At 32.1% G+C, this 20,656-nt stretch overlaps 2 protein-coding genes across 2 annotated transcripts; both read left to right on the top strand.

Annotated features, from left to right (window-relative positions):
- The first annotated feature begins 2,570 nt into the window (after positions 1 to 2,570).
- LOC143063850 (uncharacterized) lies at positions 2,571 to 6,449 on the top strand. Its single transcript, XM_076236258.1, has 5 exons — positions 2,571 to 2,732; positions 3,830 to 3,870; positions 4,491 to 4,609; positions 5,198 to 5,365; positions 6,223 to 6,449. The coding sequence occupies exons 1-5, from the start codon at positions 2,730 to 2,732 to the stop codon at positions 6,342 to 6,344; spliced, it is 453 nt and encodes a 150-aa protein (XP_076092373.1). The 5' UTR covers positions 2,571 to 2,729; the 3' UTR covers positions 6,345 to 6,449.
- A 3,214-nt stretch (positions 6,450 to 9,663) lies between these two features.
- On the top strand, positions 9,664 to 18,901 carry LOC143063851 (uncharacterized). The gene is made up of 6 exons (XM_076236259.1): positions 9,664 to 9,752; positions 10,887 to 10,921; positions 12,733 to 12,779; positions 14,615 to 14,760; positions 17,385 to 17,552; positions 18,724 to 18,901. Exons 2-6 carry the CDS (start codon positions 10,898 to 10,900, stop codon positions 18,780 to 18,782), a joined length of 444 nt encoding a protein of 147 aa, XP_076092374.1. The 5' UTR covers positions 9,664 to 9,752; positions 10,887 to 10,897; the 3' UTR covers positions 18,783 to 18,901.
- Positions 18,902 to 20,656: the final 1,755 nt, after the last annotated feature.

Consider the following 20,656-nt stretch of genomic DNA (forward strand, 5'->3'; position numbering starts at 1 on the left):
CATACTTGACAATGATGAGTTTTTGACGAATCATAAGTCCTTCATGGCTTCAATGATCATTACATTGACCAAACATTCTGAGGTCTTACTTTGTTTTTATTGGATACCTAAACTGCACACAATTTTGGTCAAACAATGATACATGTCGATCTCGTCGACACGTTCTACAATGGAATTATCTACTAGATTCCGTCTGCAGTGAATTAATGTCTCCAGAAATATTCGAAACTGTATACTCAAGTAGTCGTATCAACTATATATATCATGTTTATGTTGATTTAAAAAAAAAATAACTTCTGGATTATCTTTAAAATTCGATCCTTCTTTAAAAAATAGTGGAATTCAAAACCTTTGATTTTCAAATCTTTATACCATCATTCCCCATGTTAAATTGAAAAATCATTCATAATGCTTTTCATTATAAAAAAAGCTTTGAGATACGGTCAGATACCATTCGACACATTTTGTCAATAGTGAACAATAAGGTAAAACATCCTACACCGAGGAACACATGATCAGTATGCTTGAGTTTCTTATTGACAACATATTTGTTGAATTTTGAGGTGGGCCTTTTCAACGAACTGACCGCATTTCTATGGGAACGAAGCGTACACCTCCTCATGCCGACCTCTTCTTATTTTCGAATGAGTCAGAGTTCCTTTAGACAATTGAATAAAACAACAAGATCAAATAATCCAAATCATTTAATTTCACATTCAGATAAATTGATGATGTCCTTTCAAATTCAAACTTTTTATGATTTTGTTCCATTATTATGTACTCCCAAGCTAGAAATAAACTATAAAGTAACACCAGATACGGCTTCCTACGCCTCATATTTAGCATACAATGTATATGCCAATTTGACAAAAGTGGTTATCTCAGTACTGAAATGAAATGAAGTATGACAAAACAGACGATTTTGATTTTGAAATTATAGATTTCCCTTTCCTTAGCAGTTATTATATACTAACTTCATCTCAGATAAAACCAAGTTATATCCACCATTTTGTATAAAAGGAAATGTATTACCAAGTCCGGAATATAACAGTTGTTTTTCATTCATCTAATGTGTTTGAGGTTTCGATTTTGCAATTTGTTAAGGAACTCTCGTTTTGAATTTTCCTTGGATTTCGGCATTTTTTTTTTAAATTTTAATTTATACTTGAATACACCTTTTTTTATAATATACTAGTATAAGAATTATATACATTTTTTCCCCGATTCATAAACAACTAACATAGCTTTTTATCTTACCTCCTATACATTTCTAGGAATATGATTGGTTAAAAGCGTCCTCGTGGAAACCATGTATATTTAATATTAGGTAATTTGGATTCGGGGCTTATTTCATACACGGTTAGTAGTGGAGTTACGTCCCTTTATATTCCATATGAGGTAATAAGGAGGCGGGGCTTATTTCATACACGGTCAGTAGTGGTGCTACGTCCCTTTAGAAAAACAAAACAGTACTGAGAAAAAATCTTAAAGGTTTCAACAGACGAAGAAAGTGATGATAAAGTGAAATAAATTAAAAAAAAACACATTTAAATCTAACAAGTTGTTATTGTTGGCATCTGTTTTTGTAGGATCAAAGGAAGTAGTTTCTTAATCATGTTAATGCTAAAAGAGGGACGAAAGATACCAAAGGGACAGCCAAACTCATAAATCTTAAACAAACTGACAACGCCATGGCTAAAAATGAAAAAGACAAACAAACAACAGCATACATGACACAACATAGAAAACTAAAAAATAAACAACACGAACCCCACCAAAAAACTTTGGGTGATCTCAGGTGCTCCGGAAGGGTAAGCAGATCCTGCTCCACATGTGGCACCCGTCGTGTTGCTTATGTGATAACAAATCCGGTAAATAGTCTGATTCGGTAGGTCACATTCATGAAAGGGAAGGGGATTGTAGTTACGACATAAGGAACATATCCGATATCATTTGTGAAACGGTTATTCCATAACGGTCAACCAACTCGTGATGGCGTCCGTAAAATTTACGAAGGGATGATTTCAACTTCACCATTTGGAACTCTTGGTTTAATAGCTTCCTTGTGAGCAGCAACCCTCTATCAAGAAAATCATGATAGGAAATGCAAGCACGGGAATATCGTATCAATTGGGAGATATATACCCCGTATGTAGGTGCTGCTGGAATGTTGCTACTTAGAAATGAACAGTTCACATTTGGAAAGCTGAAATCATCTCTTTTGTCGTAAAGCTAACTGTAGTAGACTTGCTCATTTTGATAGGTCACTGGTCTAAATTTTACACGTTAAGATAAATTCGTTACATAGTGGGCTAGTGACCTAATACGGTATATATGGGGTCAGTAAATTCAATATAGGGATTCGAGTTTCGCTCTCACCCCATATGGAATTTACTGACCCCATATATACCGTATTAGGTCACTAGCACACTATGTAACTAATCTTATTCTTCTAGCCCTAATAAGTATCTATTGTGTGAATGAAATCCCGGAAAATTGGGAAATTCATAAACCTTACAAACAAGGTGCAAGTTCACATATCATAAACGTTACATTCCTTTCTATCGAATATTCGATAGATACTAACCGAATAGAACATACCAATTGTCTAGTCTTTGCTGATATCTTTATGCATAGATTAGTGCATGCATACATGTCTGTGACCTTCTTTTTATGTTGATCAAACGATAAGTACCGTTGTAAATTCAGAAGGAATATAGCTTGAAAATATGGTGAGTACTTTCTCTTCATGCTATTTAGATACAGGAAACTGAAAAAATAAGCAACCCCAAATATATTGAGTATGGAAAAAAGTATTACAAATATACCAACCTCCAAGGTAAATTTAAAAAGGGGGACGTCCATAAAAAATGACAAAATTCAAACGTTAGACTTCATCAACCAACAGAACTAATGGAAAACAATTATCATATTCTTGACTTGATACAGGCATTTTTAAAGACAGAGTAAAACATGGTTGTATGACTTGCTTAAACTCCCACTTGTATGACAGTGTAATCGCGGAAGTAAGGGAGCTACCATTTGATTTTTATGGGGGGGGGGGGGGGGGCTAGGATGAAAAATTTTGTCCTGCATTTTTTTTAGTTGTAATCTCTGTCCTGCCTTTTTATTTTTCACTCTATTCGGTCCTGCCTTTTTTTATTAGTTTAAATACCCCCCCCCCCCCATAAAAATTAAAAATCAAATGGTAGCTCCCTAACAAAATTGATTACGTTTTATTGTTCGTAAGATTTTATGACTAGAAAGAATCCGTATGGTTATACAATATGAAAAAAGGTAAATAAGAAAGAAAGACCGACACAATTTTCCGACAAATGAATAACAGTCTATACAACACTCAACATGCAGCACTAGAAGTGTAGCTCATCAGAAGTGATCATTAGGTAAAGAAAACAGAAAAGATGACGCGATTAGGGCAAATCTGCAGTCATATTTGTCACAACAGTCAACTTAAAGTCATGATTTTCTAAGAAATGAAGCAACTGATTGGCACCCTAATTTGGTACAGACAAAAACAAACATTTCATATAACACGCTACATATGGCACTAGCAGTGTAGCTCATTACAAGTGCTCATTATGTGAGGCACGCAGATATATAGAAGAAATTTCGAAAATGAAACGTCAAAATGTAGAAGAATTGTTGAAAAGTTTTGAATTATTTTCACATTTCTTCACCGTTTCATGTAATCCAATATTTTTTATCAAGATTCATCATTGAATGGGGATATCAATGTTTTATAAGCTAAACAGTGTTTATTCTTTTTTATTTTTTGTTGTCAATCATATCTATATTATTAAAATTACAGATGAAATCAGTCGTCTTTTTCCTTTCTCTCATAGTTTACATGTAAGTCATAGTAATTTTATATATTGCATTTTTTGAAAGAATTTTTAGGATACATATCTTAAGATATAAGTCAATAACAATTAATCGAAAGTTCTGACAACATTTAAAAACAGAAAGAAAACATGAGTTGGACCTGCAAATGACTGTTTCAAAAGAGGACCGAAATATACCAGAGTGACATTCAAACTCATAGATCAAAAATAAACTGACAACGCCATGGCTAAAAACGAAAAAGACAATAGTACACAAGACACAACATAGAAAACTAAAGATTCAGCACCACGAACCCAACCAAAACTGGCGGTAATCTCATGTACTCTGTAAAGATAAGCAGACCCTGTTCCACATATGGCACTTTCACGATAACAGCAATATTGGTTTTCACATATTCTATTAATTACTTAAAAATTGAATTACACAATCTTCATTTAAAAAAATATTTGAAACAAAATGTATGTTGTAATACCATCTTATGATTTATATGTATAATTGTATACTAGTAATTATAATACTCATTGACAAAATAGTCATCAATTCATTGCAAAGATGACATCATGGTTAGATATATCTCAAAAATACATTTCATATATTTATATACAATTAATATTGCTTCTTTGCAGTTTATCCGACTCAGAGCCACAAAGAGAAGTCGTTTTGTTCGACAGAGCTGACAAAAATAGAGACGGTCAATTAACACGTGCAGAACTTGACAATGTGTACCTGCTTTTTGACGTAGATCGTAGGTATTCGTGAATTAAATTGATGATTGGTTGATGTATCAGGTAAACAAATAATTCATGAATATTCAGGAAGATTTGAACAAATCAGATTATTATGATCTGCATAGAATGTAGAGTGTAAAGGAAGAGGGGTACCAGTTATAAAAATGGTAGATATTTAGAACAACGAAAGACCACACCTCACAATATCAATGATTTATCAAAAAGTAAAATAACAAAATTATCGAACTCAAAGGTGAATTCAAATCGAAAAATCCCTGATCAAATTAAAAAGCTCACACACATTAAACAAATGGAAAACAATTGTCATATTCCTGACTTGAAACAGGCATTTCCTAATGTGGGAAATTGTTGATTGAATTTCGTATTATAGCTAGCTAAACCTCTCATTTGTATTAAAGCCGCATAGCAATGCGTGAAGAAAACAAACACTTATTATAGGTAAAATTGTCATTATAGGGGTACATCAGTCAACTTCAATTTAATACCTTTACTATCATGATATTGAGCAATCATTTTGTCGTCTTTTATGGAAATCAATATTGCTTCTTATTGAAAAAGAACAACTGACATATTGTTTCCAACAGATGACCATAGTATCACAAGTGCGGAATTTACAAAGGACTGGGTTGTTACATATGCGATCGGAAACGGCAAGGAGGCAGCCAAATTATTCTCTAAGGCCGATGTAAATGCAGATGGTGTCATCAACAAGGACGATTTGCCTTTTGTTTTTACATACTTTGATATGGACAGTAAGTTTCTTTCTCCCTTTGAATTTAAAAGAGAAATAAGTTTTTAATCTTTTTCTTATAAATCCTTAGTAACAATTGTACAATTTCATATATTTTATTAAGTTTCTATCAGTATTAAAGACCACGATAATATATATAACAAAATAGTCTCTACAAGTTTGAATGCCTGTTTTTAATTAAAGACTCGTGCTGAGTTTACCAAATAATGACATCATGGAAGGGCGTGGGGTTATAGTATCCAACGTTTCTAAATAAGTTTAAATCAGCAGAATTATATTTACATAGTAGAGTAAGATTGAGATGACAAATAGATACCATCTGGTTCATATACTACACACGAACTTCTATACTATAACACATTGACAAGTTATCAGAAAGTCACCCATCAGAAGTTTGATTCACGTAAGACACCAAATCAATTAACGCTTGCGCTTGACTATTTCAGTGCGATAAAACAATCCGAATTATATGTCCTCAATGCTCTTCAACATTGTTCTTGTTTTGGTTTTATTATTTTGATATGAGTGTCACTTGTGAGTCTTTTGTAGACGAACCGCGTGTCTGGCGTACTAAATAGTAATCCTGGTACCTTTGATAACTATTCAAGATAAGTTGGTCATCTTCCTTAACATGGTTACAAAATGTTACATCTATTCAGACAAACCAAATGAACTCTTTGGAAAGAAAAATCGAAAACACTGTGTTCGGACATTCATGAAAAATAAATCAAAGTTTTTGTAATCTTTTTCTTGCTTTGAGATCGCTTTTTATCCCATTTAATATATATAATGTGAAGTAAGCATTATTTATCAGTACTAATACATTAATACTATATGATTATCAATATTGTTGTAAAGGTGATGGTCATGTTAGTGTGAATGAATTTCTGACACAGTGGGGACAACTGAAACTTGAAGCAGGCCTTGAAACTATTGACATCCATCTTGATAACAATGTAACAACTACTGCCAGTGGATAACATACTACACACAGATAAAGCCCGAAACATAAGACACAACGGATGGACGTCGGAGGGACTCAGCGAACATAATTATAAATAATATTAAATAATTTTGCTTGATAAGTTTTTGATGAGAATACTTGTTATATAAAGGGTGTTGGTATATTTCTATTATGAAATTTTTTCTACCTTGATTTTAATGAGATAGCATTACAATTTATTCTATAAACTAAGGTAAGCAAAGAAAAATCTTATATGAGTATGATATGTATTCATCAAAGTTTAAAAAAAAAGCGGCATTACTGTCGAAGAAAGACATGCTTTACAATGCATGAACATTAAACACTAACAAAATATCACTGTTTTAAGCTAACTTCAGTTAAACTAGTTTAACGCAAATAAGTTTTTTAGTAGGGTTCGTGTTTCGCGGTCTTTAGTTGCTAATGTTGTGTTTTGTTGACAGCTGTTTGTCTTTTTTATCATGTTTTTAAAGCTAAAATACAAAAGCTGGCGTTGAAAAAAATAAAGGTTCTAAGCATGTAAAGCAAGAAATCTTATCCCGAAACCAATAAAAAAGTCAATAATGATATGGAAAATAGAAGTGAACAAATAAGGGTTGGATACATATGTGTCAACAAAGTCACCGGCGACATGATGATATATGTATAATTATTATTCAAAAATGCATTCATCACCAGTCTTTAGATATGACAACATTGACTGTTGTGATTCTGCATTTATATATAATTAGCTAACGGATAACAGAAAAATAGATTCGTCATCGGCTGTTTTAAGTTTGTAGGTTATACCAAAAGAGTAGAGATCAAAGGTACTTACAGAAAAAAGTTAACATCACAAAAATACTTAACTCCGAGGAAAGTTCTTCATCAAATGAGTAAACAAAAACTCAAACATGTCGAACGAATGCTATTATATTCCTCACTTGGGACATGCATTTTCTTAGGAAGAAAATGGTCGATTAACCCTGGATTATAAGCTAGCTAGAAAAACGTACTTGCTATTAATTACAGGGTGATAGGTCCAGAAAGGTCTGTGAAGGATTTAATTCCGTTTATCTATTTGTTGATGATCACAAAACATCGTCAGCTTAACAATAGAACCTTAAATTTTCTATTGTTAACACAGAAACAAACTAGCAAAACTAGGACGACATAGAGCAGTCACTACACCTGTCTGAGAGTAAATTATTGTCTTTACTTAACTGGAGAGTGTTTAGAACACTTTTACTGACAAGGTGAGTACTTCAACAAATAACATCGATTTTTTTTTAACTATTGTATATATTGTATATAAACCAACCTTGTAAACAAAATAGTAAATATTACAAGATATAATATTTCTCTTATATATTCAAACAATTGTCAACAGTTTATTTGTGACCTTTTTCATACCAAATTTGTGACTTTATGTCCTGTGACTTTCTGTCCGTATACCTATTCAGTTACAATCAAGGTTAGCATATTTGGGAATTCAAACCCTTAAACAAACGTTGGAAAACAGACAAAATTTCAAAAAGAAATCAGCAATATGGACAACGGAGATACATTCTGTAATTTCAAATCATTTCCTTAGTTCTATCACTGCATCTTTCACAAAAACAACAGTTTTATCACTGCAATTTAAAATATTTTTTATGCCAGCACCGACGTATTGAACTTCTGGGTTGGTAATACCAGAGACATATATACACATATATAAATTATATATGTCTCTGGTGATACCTTCACAAACAAGCAATTCACAAGGAGAGATGACGATCCATAGGTTGCAATACATTCTAATATGACGTGCTTCTTTCGCTTTATGAATAAACCCATGCTCTAAATCCAATATTTATTGTTGCACATGCGTATATCGACTACTTCTGAATAATAAATTTTATCAAATAGGTATGCATTCAATATTTTTTATTAACTTAAATCACTTCAAACTTTTAAATGATGCACATGTAGTTTTATTCATATTTCATGACTGTAATGTGTTGCATTCCGAAATTGACATATTTGACCTAGATACCACAACTGTTTATGCTGGCTGTTCCATAACTCCTCCCTCTCCCACAGTGCCAGCTGCTTGTTTCTATACAAACAAATAAGGGAGGTTCATGGAAGAGCTTACATAATCGCTTTACCCTTATACACATCGGACATATAAATTACCTTAATTGTCCTAATCAGAATCGACACAATTGATGCAAGCTATATTCAATTGTAGTTTTAACATGGATAGTCATCATATTCGTGTTATTTTAGTCCTCACAATCGCTCGGGCAAAAAATAATGACGAATATAATGCCTACTCATGTTAAAACTACAATAAAGTATAGCTTGCATCAATTATTTCATAATAAAACGGTACATTTCTTTCGTACAAGATGCACATTTCTACATTTTATATCTCTTTTGTAATGATCGAGGCCACAATATTTGAAGTTCAACAATTTTTAACAAACTATAAAAATAATAAAAAGTTAATACATAAGGGGTGTTTGACAGCCAATATGGCATTATTGTTAGAATGCAGTGATTATCATAGTGAAGAGGATATTGATTTTGCTATCCACACCAAAAGTACCAAATATATCGATGGCATATTTTATATTTTTTATGGTTGCAGTTATAACTAAGTCTTGTCAATTTCCAGAATAACATTGCTAAAATTTTACATTTGATTGCCAGAATCTTTGTCAGATTAGAAATAGACGTAATTTTAAATTATCTCCCCTTATATGTTGATTTATAGTACATTTTATACATTGAATATCTCTAAATATTAGACACAAATGAAAACAAATGATGTACATAACAAAATATATTGGATACACAAAAAATCTTTAAAATGTGCAAACAGTTTGGCAGTTTTTATTGAGGCTTTTTTCAGCTATCAAAACGACAAGGGTGCTATTTATATTTCCAAAATGTGAGACAGTTTGGTGGTCTTTAAGCATTTTATAACATGTTATAATGGATAGTCTGTTTTATAATTGAACAATAAACAATCACATACCTCATAGACATATTTTTTGAAGTATTTTAATGCAAAAAATTTATTAGCGTTTTTGCACCTAGGACGTTGAATTCTAACATCCCTGGCTTATGAGATTTTCGCTTTGTATTTATGTACTAGTATTTCACACATCAAAAACGAAACTTTAAGGACAACTTCAATATTACATACAGGTTTTATTAGACACAATGGTACTTCAAGGAAAGTGCAATATCATTTATGCAAAGTAAAACAATGTACGGCTGTTGTTATCTTTAACTTGAAGGCTTTCTATAAATATCAGGCAAATCTGACATGCAGTTCATGACAATCTTTGATATGCACTATATGCATTTTTTTCCTGTCATCTGTTGATAAGCTATGTGCATGTCTGCCTTCCGGCTGTGTATAAGCTGTAGGGTAAGCTTTTGTAGGCTTTTGCTAGACAAGATAATAGTTTGTTGATTAATGTTTACAGTTAAATAGTAACACGACGGGTGCTTTGAGTGTGTTAGGATTAACAAATCTCTCATATCTTATTAGACCACAAATAGTTCTCTGTGTGGTTAAAGTAGTATTTTACACAAATGATACTAACTTTTCCTTTTAGCAACACTTTTTCTAGTTATTCTTGCATGGGACTTGAAATAGCCATTTAAAGTTTCGTTTTTATGTGTGAAATACTAGTACATAAATATACACAACAAAAGTTGGCGTTCGTCTAAATCTGTAGTAGTAGTAAAGTGGGAGGTTTTGCTAACTATAAAACCAGGTTTAACCCACCTTTTACCAATTCTGGAATAGTTAAGTTGTTTTTCAATCGTTGGGTGTTTGATTTGATTTTGTCAGTTTGTATGAACTTTCCTTTTTGAATTTACCTTTGTGTTTGCTATTTTTGTTTTACTGTTTGTTCATAATTAAAAATTAAAAACATTTAAGGAATGACTGTAATATTTTTTCTGTCTATGAAGAAATAACATAAAAAATTTGGTGCACACTGAATAACGCGCGTAGCGGGTTATTTAACAGTGTGCACCACATTTTTTATGTTATTTCGAATAGACAGAAAAAATATTACAGTCATTTCTTATAATTTATTTTTAAATTCCATTTTAAACCGTAGAAATCCATGAAAAAACGTTGATGACGTCACGGTCACATGTCTCACATGGCTCATAACAAAATAACGTCAGCCAATCAGAAGACGCGTTACATCCAAAATTAAATTATAAATTTTTAATGTTGAAAAAAAAAAATTCAATGCCATACTATTTTGATTTTAAAAATTCGTTGCAGAAATTGAAGTCGGGCTAATGCTTCAAACTCATTTAATACGCCCATCTATTTTGTTTTTTTAATTTTCAAACACCTTGATCAAAAACAATCCATGGTATTCAATGGATTTGACAAGTTCGTCTAGTATACCTTTATAGGCTTCAAAACTGCACGTAAAATGTAGTACTTCCATTCAAACAAAATCTTATCAAATAATACCACATAGGTCATTGTTATGTCTTGCAGGTCTTTATTCTAACCATCTGTTTATTTCCCTAGATTCAGTCTTAATGATTCAAAGGAAAAGTCTCGTGGTAAGTACTTTACGTATACAAGTCAAGTTAACCTTTCTAAAATGTACGCAGTACTACGCCATGTCAAAATTTCCTCAGTTATTGTTTTTGTTGAGATTTTGTTTCTAGAAAAAATGGAGGGAGTTTTATTCTTATTTTATTCTTATTTATAAGTTATGTTAGATCTTTTTTTAACTTTTGGTACAAGTATTTGGCTTTCATTTACTGCAACGTTATTATAATTTACTGTAAATGACACAAATAGAGACCTAACATGGAATCGCCTCGTGTCCAGCAAAGATAAGCGCCATCTGTTCTGAAGGTCACTCAAGCCTAGACTGTATACGAAAAAACCAAACACTAGTAAACATTAGTTATTCATCAGATCTTTATATAGGAGCTTATGAATAGACCTTGGAATATATTATGTAGCAGATAAAACTGAAACGCGATACTTTTATTCTGATATTTTTAATTCTGTTTAATGAATTGGTTGGTTTTCATGTAAAAGTGATACTTTCTATTCCGATATCACTTAAAGTATGCCCAGGGTGCTTAAATTAACTTTGTTTGCAGGGGTGGCTTTAACATAAAACAAGTGGATACAGATTTCTAACCCAAATTCATATACTTATTTATTCGAAAACATATCTAGCCATACATATATTTCTAAAATCATCGCCTATTTATTTAAAGAAAATCGTATTTTCACCCAAAAATTCAAAAATCGATACTAGAAGTTAAAACTGTAAATCTAAAAATGGTGTGCTTAAAATTTTGAATGCCTTCGCTGACATTTGAATACTTAATTCTCATCTTAGGATTAAGTGCTGAATTTTGTCATCATTTCCCGCAAAATAAATTCAACTTTTGTGTTCAATAACACTATATTTTTTAACATTCCAATTTTGTCAGATTCTTTTTAAAATATGCTTTGCAAATGAATGTTTTTCATTTGATAATTTAACAGCTTTTCCAATTTATCAAATTTATAATACATATAAGTTAAAACTTGTGAATCGTTTCTTTTGTTGACTTGTAAAAAATCCTAGATAATAGATCCAAGAAGATGTGGTATTAGTGCCAATGAGACAACTCTCCATCCAAATCACACTTAATAATAGTAAACCATTATGATTATAGGTCAAAGTACGGTCTTCATCAAGATAAACATATATGTCATATATGTGTATATATATACTGGTCCTGCAACTGTTTTCGATTGTCAGAAAGTAAAATATGATTATAATGATTTCTGTTTGTTTGGGATTTGTTTCGATATTAATAGGAATTTGACAAATGACAACGGAGGATAAACGGTAATGATATAGCAACCTAACAAAGATATGGAATAAAAACTAACAATCTAGAGATCCGGCTCTGTTCTTTTGCTTTTTGTGTTGTGTATTTTTGCTGTGCATCTGCTGATTTTGTTCCACGAATAGATACCCTATATCTTTTCTTTTCTACTAGTATTACATTATAGAGGTTGGATAATTGTTAGTTAGCTCAATTCTTCACTGTTTCATTTTATCATTTATTAACTAAACGTTATATGTTTTTCCAAAAAATCAAACACATGGTTCTGTGTATTTATGCATACCGTAAAGATTGACGGACGACCAATACAGAGGAAGGCCGTAGATGAAACCCACGTCTGGCGTATCAAATTATAAGCCTAGTTCCTTTGACAAATACTAGAATACTCTTTAAGAAATGCGTGTGAGTTGGAGGTAGAGTTGTCTCATTTGCCCCTTATTTCAAATCTCCTTATTCTATTCATTTAACAAATATCATGTATAAGACATAATGAAAAATATTTCTTGTTACAGATGGGCAACCATATCATTGCTGGTATTTTAGCTGTGGTTTTTGTAAGGTAAAATCAACTTTATTTCAGATAAATTTTGACATTATGCATCTTCTGTTTATAGTTTTTTTGTTTCAAGTGTTAATAGTTTATAATGATGATGGCAATGTATATGCTGCAGTACAAAATGGAATTCCAATATCTTCTTGTACTTGTAGATTATCGTTGATCATCTCAACGAGATTGATTTTCTCGCTTGAGCCGGTACGACGAAAGCGAGAAAGAAATGCGATCGATTTGGGATGACCAATGATAATCTGTTTATCGCTATTTTACTTATGGTCGCCATAATTCATGTCAATTTCATTAGCAACGCCACGTGCCTTCTTATATCTAGCAATTATTTTCCATCTCAAGCGAGTAGCATGATATGAAAAATTATCACAAAATAAGATCAAAGGAAAAATGCACAAAAAAGCGATAATAATTATAATCAAGTAAAATCAGAATATTTACTATTAAAAATTGGGAAATCCAGATTTGTTCTAGGAGTATTTTGGATTGAACTAAATTTCAAAATAGAATCAATGATATTACTTAACATTGATTAGTATGATTCTTTTTTCACTGTGTTTTTTTTAAATTTTTTTTTATCATTTTACTGATGCACTCAACAGAATAATGGTAATACTATCCCACTTTCTCTATCTTTACAAACAAAAACATTATGAAATACATAACATGCTTTTTCTTTATAATAATATGCGTTAATTTGGTAATATTTTGTTTTTGGGAAGTATTTTGATAAATAACAGTTTTGACTTTAATCCCTAATTAATTCATGGAAACACACTTAGCTTACACAAGATTGTCTACTGAATATTGATTTTTAGACATTATTAGAAATTTTACATGTATTTGATAGATTTTGTATCGACCTTGGACATACTTGAATATCTTTATTTCTACCAGGAGATATTTGAAATATTAACTGTTTTGGATTTTAATTCGTCCAAATTAAAAAAGTGAAAAAGCCAAAACAAAGTACGAGCCATTAAGGACCCAAATTCCAAAAGGCTTTGTCTTTGTCAAATTGAGCACTTGCATGTGTTAAGGTAGGACAATACAAAGATTTGTTCACTCCCAATAAGACAACTTTAAACTGATGTAATTCATTTCATCCTTCTTTATGTCACAGTTTATAAATGAGGTACCAAAAGAAAGAAGAAAGATTAATCTTTCAAATTGTGATAATTTCATTATGACATAATTATAACATAATTAATTATTATGTAATTAGTCACTATATTGTGATGTCCACACTTGAATGAATTTAGCGTCTTTGTTCTTCGTAGCATCCCAAAATATTTTATAGATTCTTGTACAACACAGCTTGACCTCCAAAACTGTGTCTCAGATTTCCAAAAACATCAATAGAACAAATTTTATACCCAATTGAATTTAGTGGTCTCTAATGAATTGATGTTGCAAACTTCATTGAAGATTTATGAGAGAATGAAATACAATAGGAAAAATCTGAGACACAGTTTTGGAGGTCAAACTGTGTTGTGCAAGAATCTATAAATTTTTTTAGGATGCTATGAAGAACAAAGAAGCTAAATTCATTCAAGTATGGACATCACAGAATGACAACTAATTACATAACAATTAATTATGTAATAATTATGTCATAATGAAATTATCACAATTTGAAAGATTAATCATTCTTCTTTCTTTTGGTACCTCATTTATAAAATTTAAAGAAAGATGAGTGGAATTACATCAGTTTAAAGATGTCTGATTGGGGATGAAAAATCTTTGTATTGTGCTACCTTAAAGAGACGTTAAATTAGATAAAGAGGAGCAGATACATTTAAAAAAAAACGTGATAAAAATATTTGTAGTATTGTTGCACATCCTGGAAGACCTGCCTTACAAGACAGTCCACAGGCTCGAGTTATTTTTCAAGCAGCTGAAAGAAATCGGACAGATGATGGTGTCATCACGCCAGAGGAATTTAAGGACATCTTTGCCACGTTTGATATTAATAGTGAGTTCTGTTAAACTTAGATTTAGATAAACCATCTGTAATAGACTACAAAAATGGGACTACAGTTATCCAAAGGGACCCAAAACCAAAAAAAAAAACATGGAATTTATTTATTGAATCCCATGTAATGCGGCACCTTTTGATTATATACTTGAGACTGTAGCTCTAAGGAGAGGCGGCAGCGGATTTGCAAATGAGTGTTTTGCAAATTAAAAGTGTCGAGTGTTTATTGTTTTAAATCTGGTTATTTTTAACACTTTTAATCAAATTGGGATTATGTATTAATTGTAAAAAATAATTCTAACACTGTAGTATATACGTTAAAACTGTGAAATTTCATGACCATCATATCATTTTATGTAACATTCGATATGGATCACTGACTATTGCGATTGAGACTTGACGGTATACAAAAAATTATATAGTTGCGATATGATTTCCAATGTCAAATACCAAACAACGTCACTAGAGGTAACCGTAGTGCATTCAACAATGAGCATAACCCATATTTTATAGCAAGCACGAAAGACCTCGAAATGGCAAATGTAAAACCATGAAAAATATTTTGTGCAATTCTTTATAATATATTGGTTTTTAATTCTCGTTTACTAGGTCTTTCCACATTTCGTAGAAAGACCTTTTGTTTTTCTTCTGATTATTATTTTTTTTTTTTTTTTTTTTTTTTGCCGTCTGAGATGCTATTTTGTCTTACAACATATGGAATGGATTTTTGGCCAATGATGTTGTACAGTAATGGGGGTTTCAAAACTCACCCTGAGTGACCCAACACTTATTCTTATAGGAGTTATCTTCCCGCATCCCTTTTTTCTTGTTATCGCTATATCTCTAAAACCGTAAAAAATTTTAAAAAACTGATTTCACCAAATTGTTCGTCTACTCTTAAGAATGATTTAGTTTATCTTGACTGGGGTGATCAGAAGACATCTTATAGGAGTTATTTCCCTTTAAAAATTTACGATAGGCGATATGTTGGATAAATTCATACGTTATAAGTCGTAGAGGCCTACAGTCTTTTGATATGAAGTCCTTGGTCCATTTGAAGGAAATTGAGGTCAAGGTCAAAGGTCAAAGTCATGATATAAATTTCGAATTTTGCTTGTTATCGTTATTCAAAAGAAACTGTTACAGTAAATGATATGATGTGTTTGCCAAATAACTGTTTACAATAAGGCGCAACCTCAACTTATTTAAGTCCAAGAGTTTTGGTTAACTCGTATAGGAGTTTTCTCCACTTATGTATTTGAAATCAGTATTTCTCCACAACCATACAAGTGATTGATCTGGGTCTTTTGATTTGAGATCACTGACCTTTGACCACAAAATTGAGGTCAAGGTCAAAGGTCAATTTGACGTTCTAAATTTTGACCTTTGCTAAAAATTCTGTCTGGTTCATAATAAAACAACTAAGTCTTCTGCATAAACCTATTAATCTTATTTTTTCATATCAGTTTGATTTACCACATTACATCAACATGGAGTGACATTTTCTAACATCATTTTTTTTAATTTCTTTCTTATTATCGAGGTAGAAAGACCTTCAGTTGTTCTCTGAAGAATTAGTTTTTAATTATGAATTGTAATTATACTATTTTTTTATTAGCATGCATCTGATGTTTTAACTTATAGGAAGATAACTACTAGTATGTAAATTTTAAAACTTTTTTAAATGTATAAATGAATTTGAGTGCGTATCTGAAAGAAAAAAATATATTAGTCTATTATTCAGTTTTGATATATCACTGTATCCTATATTTTTATTTTGCAAATGATGAAAGTGTCTCATATTTCTTAAAGGCAGAAATCTGATATGATTTTAATACGCCATTACAAGTTAGTTCACCGTTATGAAATATCTGTAGATCACAGATAACGACAGATATTTTTTATTAGTCATGACCACCTCCCGTCCTGTTTATCTCGAATGTGACATACCGAATTATACTTAGCACTGGGTGTGTAATTGCATGAATAACACGACAGTTGTTACGTGTGGAGCAGGATCGGGCTACCTTTCCGTATCATCTGAGATTACTCCGTGGTTTTGGTGGTATTCGTTTTGCTGAAGTCTTATGTTTTCTATGTTGTCTTTTGTACATTGTTGATTATCTTTTGGTTATTTTTCGGGTTTGTCATGGCATTTCGCCGGTTCGTTTTCGACTTTTAGTGTAATTTAGAAATATGAGCACTTCTCCAGAATTACTTTTACCAGCAAAATTACACTTAGAGTCAAAAGTTTAGGAAGAAAGGATAGTAACAGAAATTTTGCATTATATATAAATGGTCACATAAGGGCACCTTAAAGAGTTGTTGCTAGGGTTCTGTATAATAATGTGCATATAGCGTGACAATATATAAGACTTCAAAAGAGTCGTCGGCTTTAATGTCTGCATCCTGTCCATATTGGCTGTAAATTTATTCATTCCATTCTGCCTAACGGACGCCCAACTTTGTCAAGTGTGTTACTGTCGGAAGATTACCGGAATGATCATATATCTCTACCCAAGGGTATTGTAGGGTCCCCGTCCGAATCGGAACAGAAACGAAACCGCTTATGTCTGTGATAACAAGTATTGTTTTTCAAACAGTTTATTGTGAATTTACAGCTGATGGTGAGGTCACTGAAAAGGAGTTCTTATTTATCTGGAAGGATAGACAACTAGGAGACCTATCGGCAGCCTCTATTTTTTTCCATCACATTGACACAGATAGAGACAATTTATTGTCAGAGATTCCTGATATGTCTAGAACATTCTACTACTTCGACTCAAATCGTAAGTGTTCACAAAATGTTAATGCCTTATTTTCAACTGGTTAAGTAACAACGCGACTAAATTGAAAATTTATTTGAATTGAGCAGAGAAAGACTTTGTGTAAAATATAGCAATACAAGAGATGTGATATGATTGCCAATATGAAAAAAATGCACCACAGACCAAAGGACGAACCTGTCAAAAAATAGATGTGTTATGCATCAATTCGGTATATTTTTTCTGATATCTTCTTTGAATAATAAATAATAATATAACATTCATACTTTTGCTTGTTTATAAATTAATGTAAAAGTAATATGCAACAAAATGGAGGCATTAGTCGTTTTAAGTCAACGTGTTATTTTTCAAAGATATTCTATACGGAAGGCTTTAAGCAAATTATATCTTGAAATAATATGTACAATGTTGTTGCTGAAATAGACAAGGATTGTAAAGATAAAGTGACAAAATTGTAAACCAAGGATCGGTTTACCCCTCCTTCAGATCACCCCTTTTTGTGGGCCTCGTGTTGCTCAGTCTATAGTTTTCTATATTGTGTTTTGTAAACTGATGTGTGTTCGTTGGTCGGTTTTCTTTTTTTGTCATGATTTCTCTTTGACTTATGAATTTGAATAACCCTTACCATTCAGTTACAGGTCTTCAAATATTTCAATCCTTTATGGGTTAATTTAAAATGCATATATAAGTTAAGCAATGAATGTGGATGCTAAATTTGAAAATTGCTTTTGTGTGCTTCTTTGTAAGATATTTGTTTGTTTTTGTTCTAATTGAGATTGTGACACGGTGATGACTGATGTACAATTATTTTGACAATTTTACCTATTATGTCTGTTTTGTTCACGTATTGTTGTAAATATAATGGAATTTGATGCGACTGTCATATAATTGAGAGGTTTAGCGCAAAAAACCCAGGTTCAATCCACCATTTTCTACATTTGAAAATGCCTGTACCGAGTCAGGAATATGACAGTTGTTGTCCATTTGTTTGATGTGTTTTATCATTTGGTTTTGCCATTTGATTAGGGACTTTCCGTTTTGAATTTTCATCGGAGTTCATTTTTTTTGTGATTTCACTTTTTAGTATCTTCCTTATTTACACGATGCTGCTTTTAGATGAGTTTAATATCATTGTTATAAAATTATTCTTATCTCTTATTGTTTATATTTTCAGAGGATGGAAAAATCAACCTTGTCGAATTTGTCATCGTGTGGATCAATCTATCTCACTGACATTATCAAATTCATACTATAAACAAATAATTTTGTTCTACCAATTGATGATTATTATTATATTTTAATCAAATATTACTTTAACAATATGCAATAAATCCAGCAAAGGGCTTTCAGTATATTTGACTGATGATTTTTTTTTATCACAGTGAATGTAGAGATACAAATAAGTAATGACGTTCTCCTTCTCTCTCTCTCTCTCTCACTTTAATGGCTGCTGGAAAGGGTCATAATTCCAGCATCTTCAAAATTATTTGACGCTTTGTATCACAATTACCTTAAGTCGGACTTGTGATCAAATGCAAAAGAACACAGTCATTTATCGGATGGCTTGAATAAATAAATATCGAATTCATTGCGAAAAAATGCGTTAGAAAAGAGGATTTTGATTGTTTACAGACAAGTCTGGTAGAATTATTGAATCAGTCTGAACTCCAAAATTTTCTGTATACAAAACTTTGAACTTTTTGAAAAACTAAGGATGTTCTTATCCTAGGCATAGATTACCTTAGCCGTATTTGGCACAACTTTTTGGAATTTTGGATCCTCAATGCTCTTCAACTTTGTACTTGTTTGGGTTTAAAAATATTTTTGATTTGAGCGTCACTGATGAGTCTTATGTAGACGAAACGCGCGTCTGGCGTACTAAATTATAATCCTGGTACCTTTGATAACTATTTACACCATTGGGTCGATGCCACTGCTGGTGGACGTTTCGTCCCCGAGGGTATCACCAGCCCAGTAGTCAACACTTCGGTGTTGACATGAATATCAATAATGTGGTCATTTTTATAAATTTTCTGTATACAAAACTTTGAACTTTTTGAAAAACTAAGGATTTTCTTATCCCAGGCATAGATTACCTTAGCCGTATTTGGCACAACTTTTTGGAATTTTGGATCCTCAATGCTCTTCAACTTTGTACTTGTTTGGGTTTAAAAATATTTTTGATTTGAGCGTCACTGATGAGTCTTATGTAGACGAAACGCGCGTCTGGCGTACTAAATTATAATCCTGGTACCTTTGATAACTATTTACACCACTGGGTCGATGCCACTGCTGGTGGACGTTTCGTCCCCGAGGGTATCACCAGCCCAGTAGTCAACACTTCGGTGTTGACATGAATATCAATAATGTGGTCATTTTTATAAATTTTCTGTATACAAAACTTTGAACTTTTTGAAAAACTAAGGATTTTCTTATCCCAGGCATAGATTACCTTAGCCGTATTTGGCACAACTTTTTGGAATTATGGATCCTCAATGCTCTTCAACTTTGTACTTGTTTGGGTTTAAAAATATTTTTGATTTGAGCGTCACTGATGAGTCTTATGTAGACGAAACGCGCGTCTGGCGTACTAAATTATAATCCTGGTACCTTTGATAACTATTTACACCACTGGGTCGATGCCACTGCTGGTGGACGTTTCGTCCCCGAGGGTATCACCAGCCCAGTAGTCAACACTTCGGTGTTGACATGAATATCAATAATGTGGTCATTTTTATAAATTTTTTGTATACAAAACTTTGAACTTTTTGAAAAACTAAGGATTTTCTTATCCTAGGCATAGATTACCTTAGCCGTATTTGGCACAACTTTTTGGAATTTTGGATCCTCAATGCTCTTCAACTTTGTACTTGTTTGGGTTTAAAAATATTTTTGATTTGAGCGTCACTGATGAGTCTTATGTAGACGAAACGCGCGTCTGGCGTACTAAATTATAATCCTGGTACCTTTGATAACTATTATTAAAGTGCTGATGTGTCTCTTTTATGTCGGCTCTCAGGATATTTTTTTGATAGATATAGTTTAAACATAGCTATTCATAGTGGATTGGAAAACACGTTATTGCAACTTATATTAATCCCTTTCCA

Source organism: Mytilus galloprovincialis, chromosome 2 (genome assembly GCF_965363235.1).
Source record: "Mytilus galloprovincialis chromosome 2, xbMytGall1.hap1.1, whole genome shotgun sequence".
In the NCBI taxonomy this organism is placed as follows: domain Eukaryota; kingdom Metazoa; phylum Mollusca; class Bivalvia; order Mytilida; family Mytilidae; genus Mytilus; species Mytilus galloprovincialis.

What these genes read in the sequence shown, in the direction of transcription:
- LOC143063850 (XM_076236258.1), top strand. An exon ending in CTTTCTCTCATAGTTTACAT is followed by an intron (nt 3,871 to 4,490) that starts GTAAGTCATAGT and finishes GCTTCTTTGCAG; the next exon opens with TTTATCCGACTCAGAGCCAC. An exon ending in CCTGCTTTTTGACGTAGATC is followed by an intron (nt 4,610 to 5,197) that starts GTAGGTATTCGT and finishes TGTTTCCAACAG; the next exon opens with ATGACCATAGTATCACAAGT.
- LOC143063851 (XM_076236259.1), top strand. Translation starts at nt 10,898, where the DNA reads ATGATTCAAAGGAAAAGTCTCGTG. An exon ending in TGCCACGTTTGATATTAATA is followed by an intron (nt 14,761 to 17,384) that starts GTGAGTTCTGTT and finishes GTGAATTTACAG; the next exon opens with CTGATGGTGAGGTCACTGAA. An exon ending in CTACTACTTCGACTCAAATC is followed by an intron (nt 17,553 to 18,723) that starts GTAAGTGTTCAC and finishes TTATATTTTCAG; the next exon opens with AGGATGGAAAAATCAACCTT.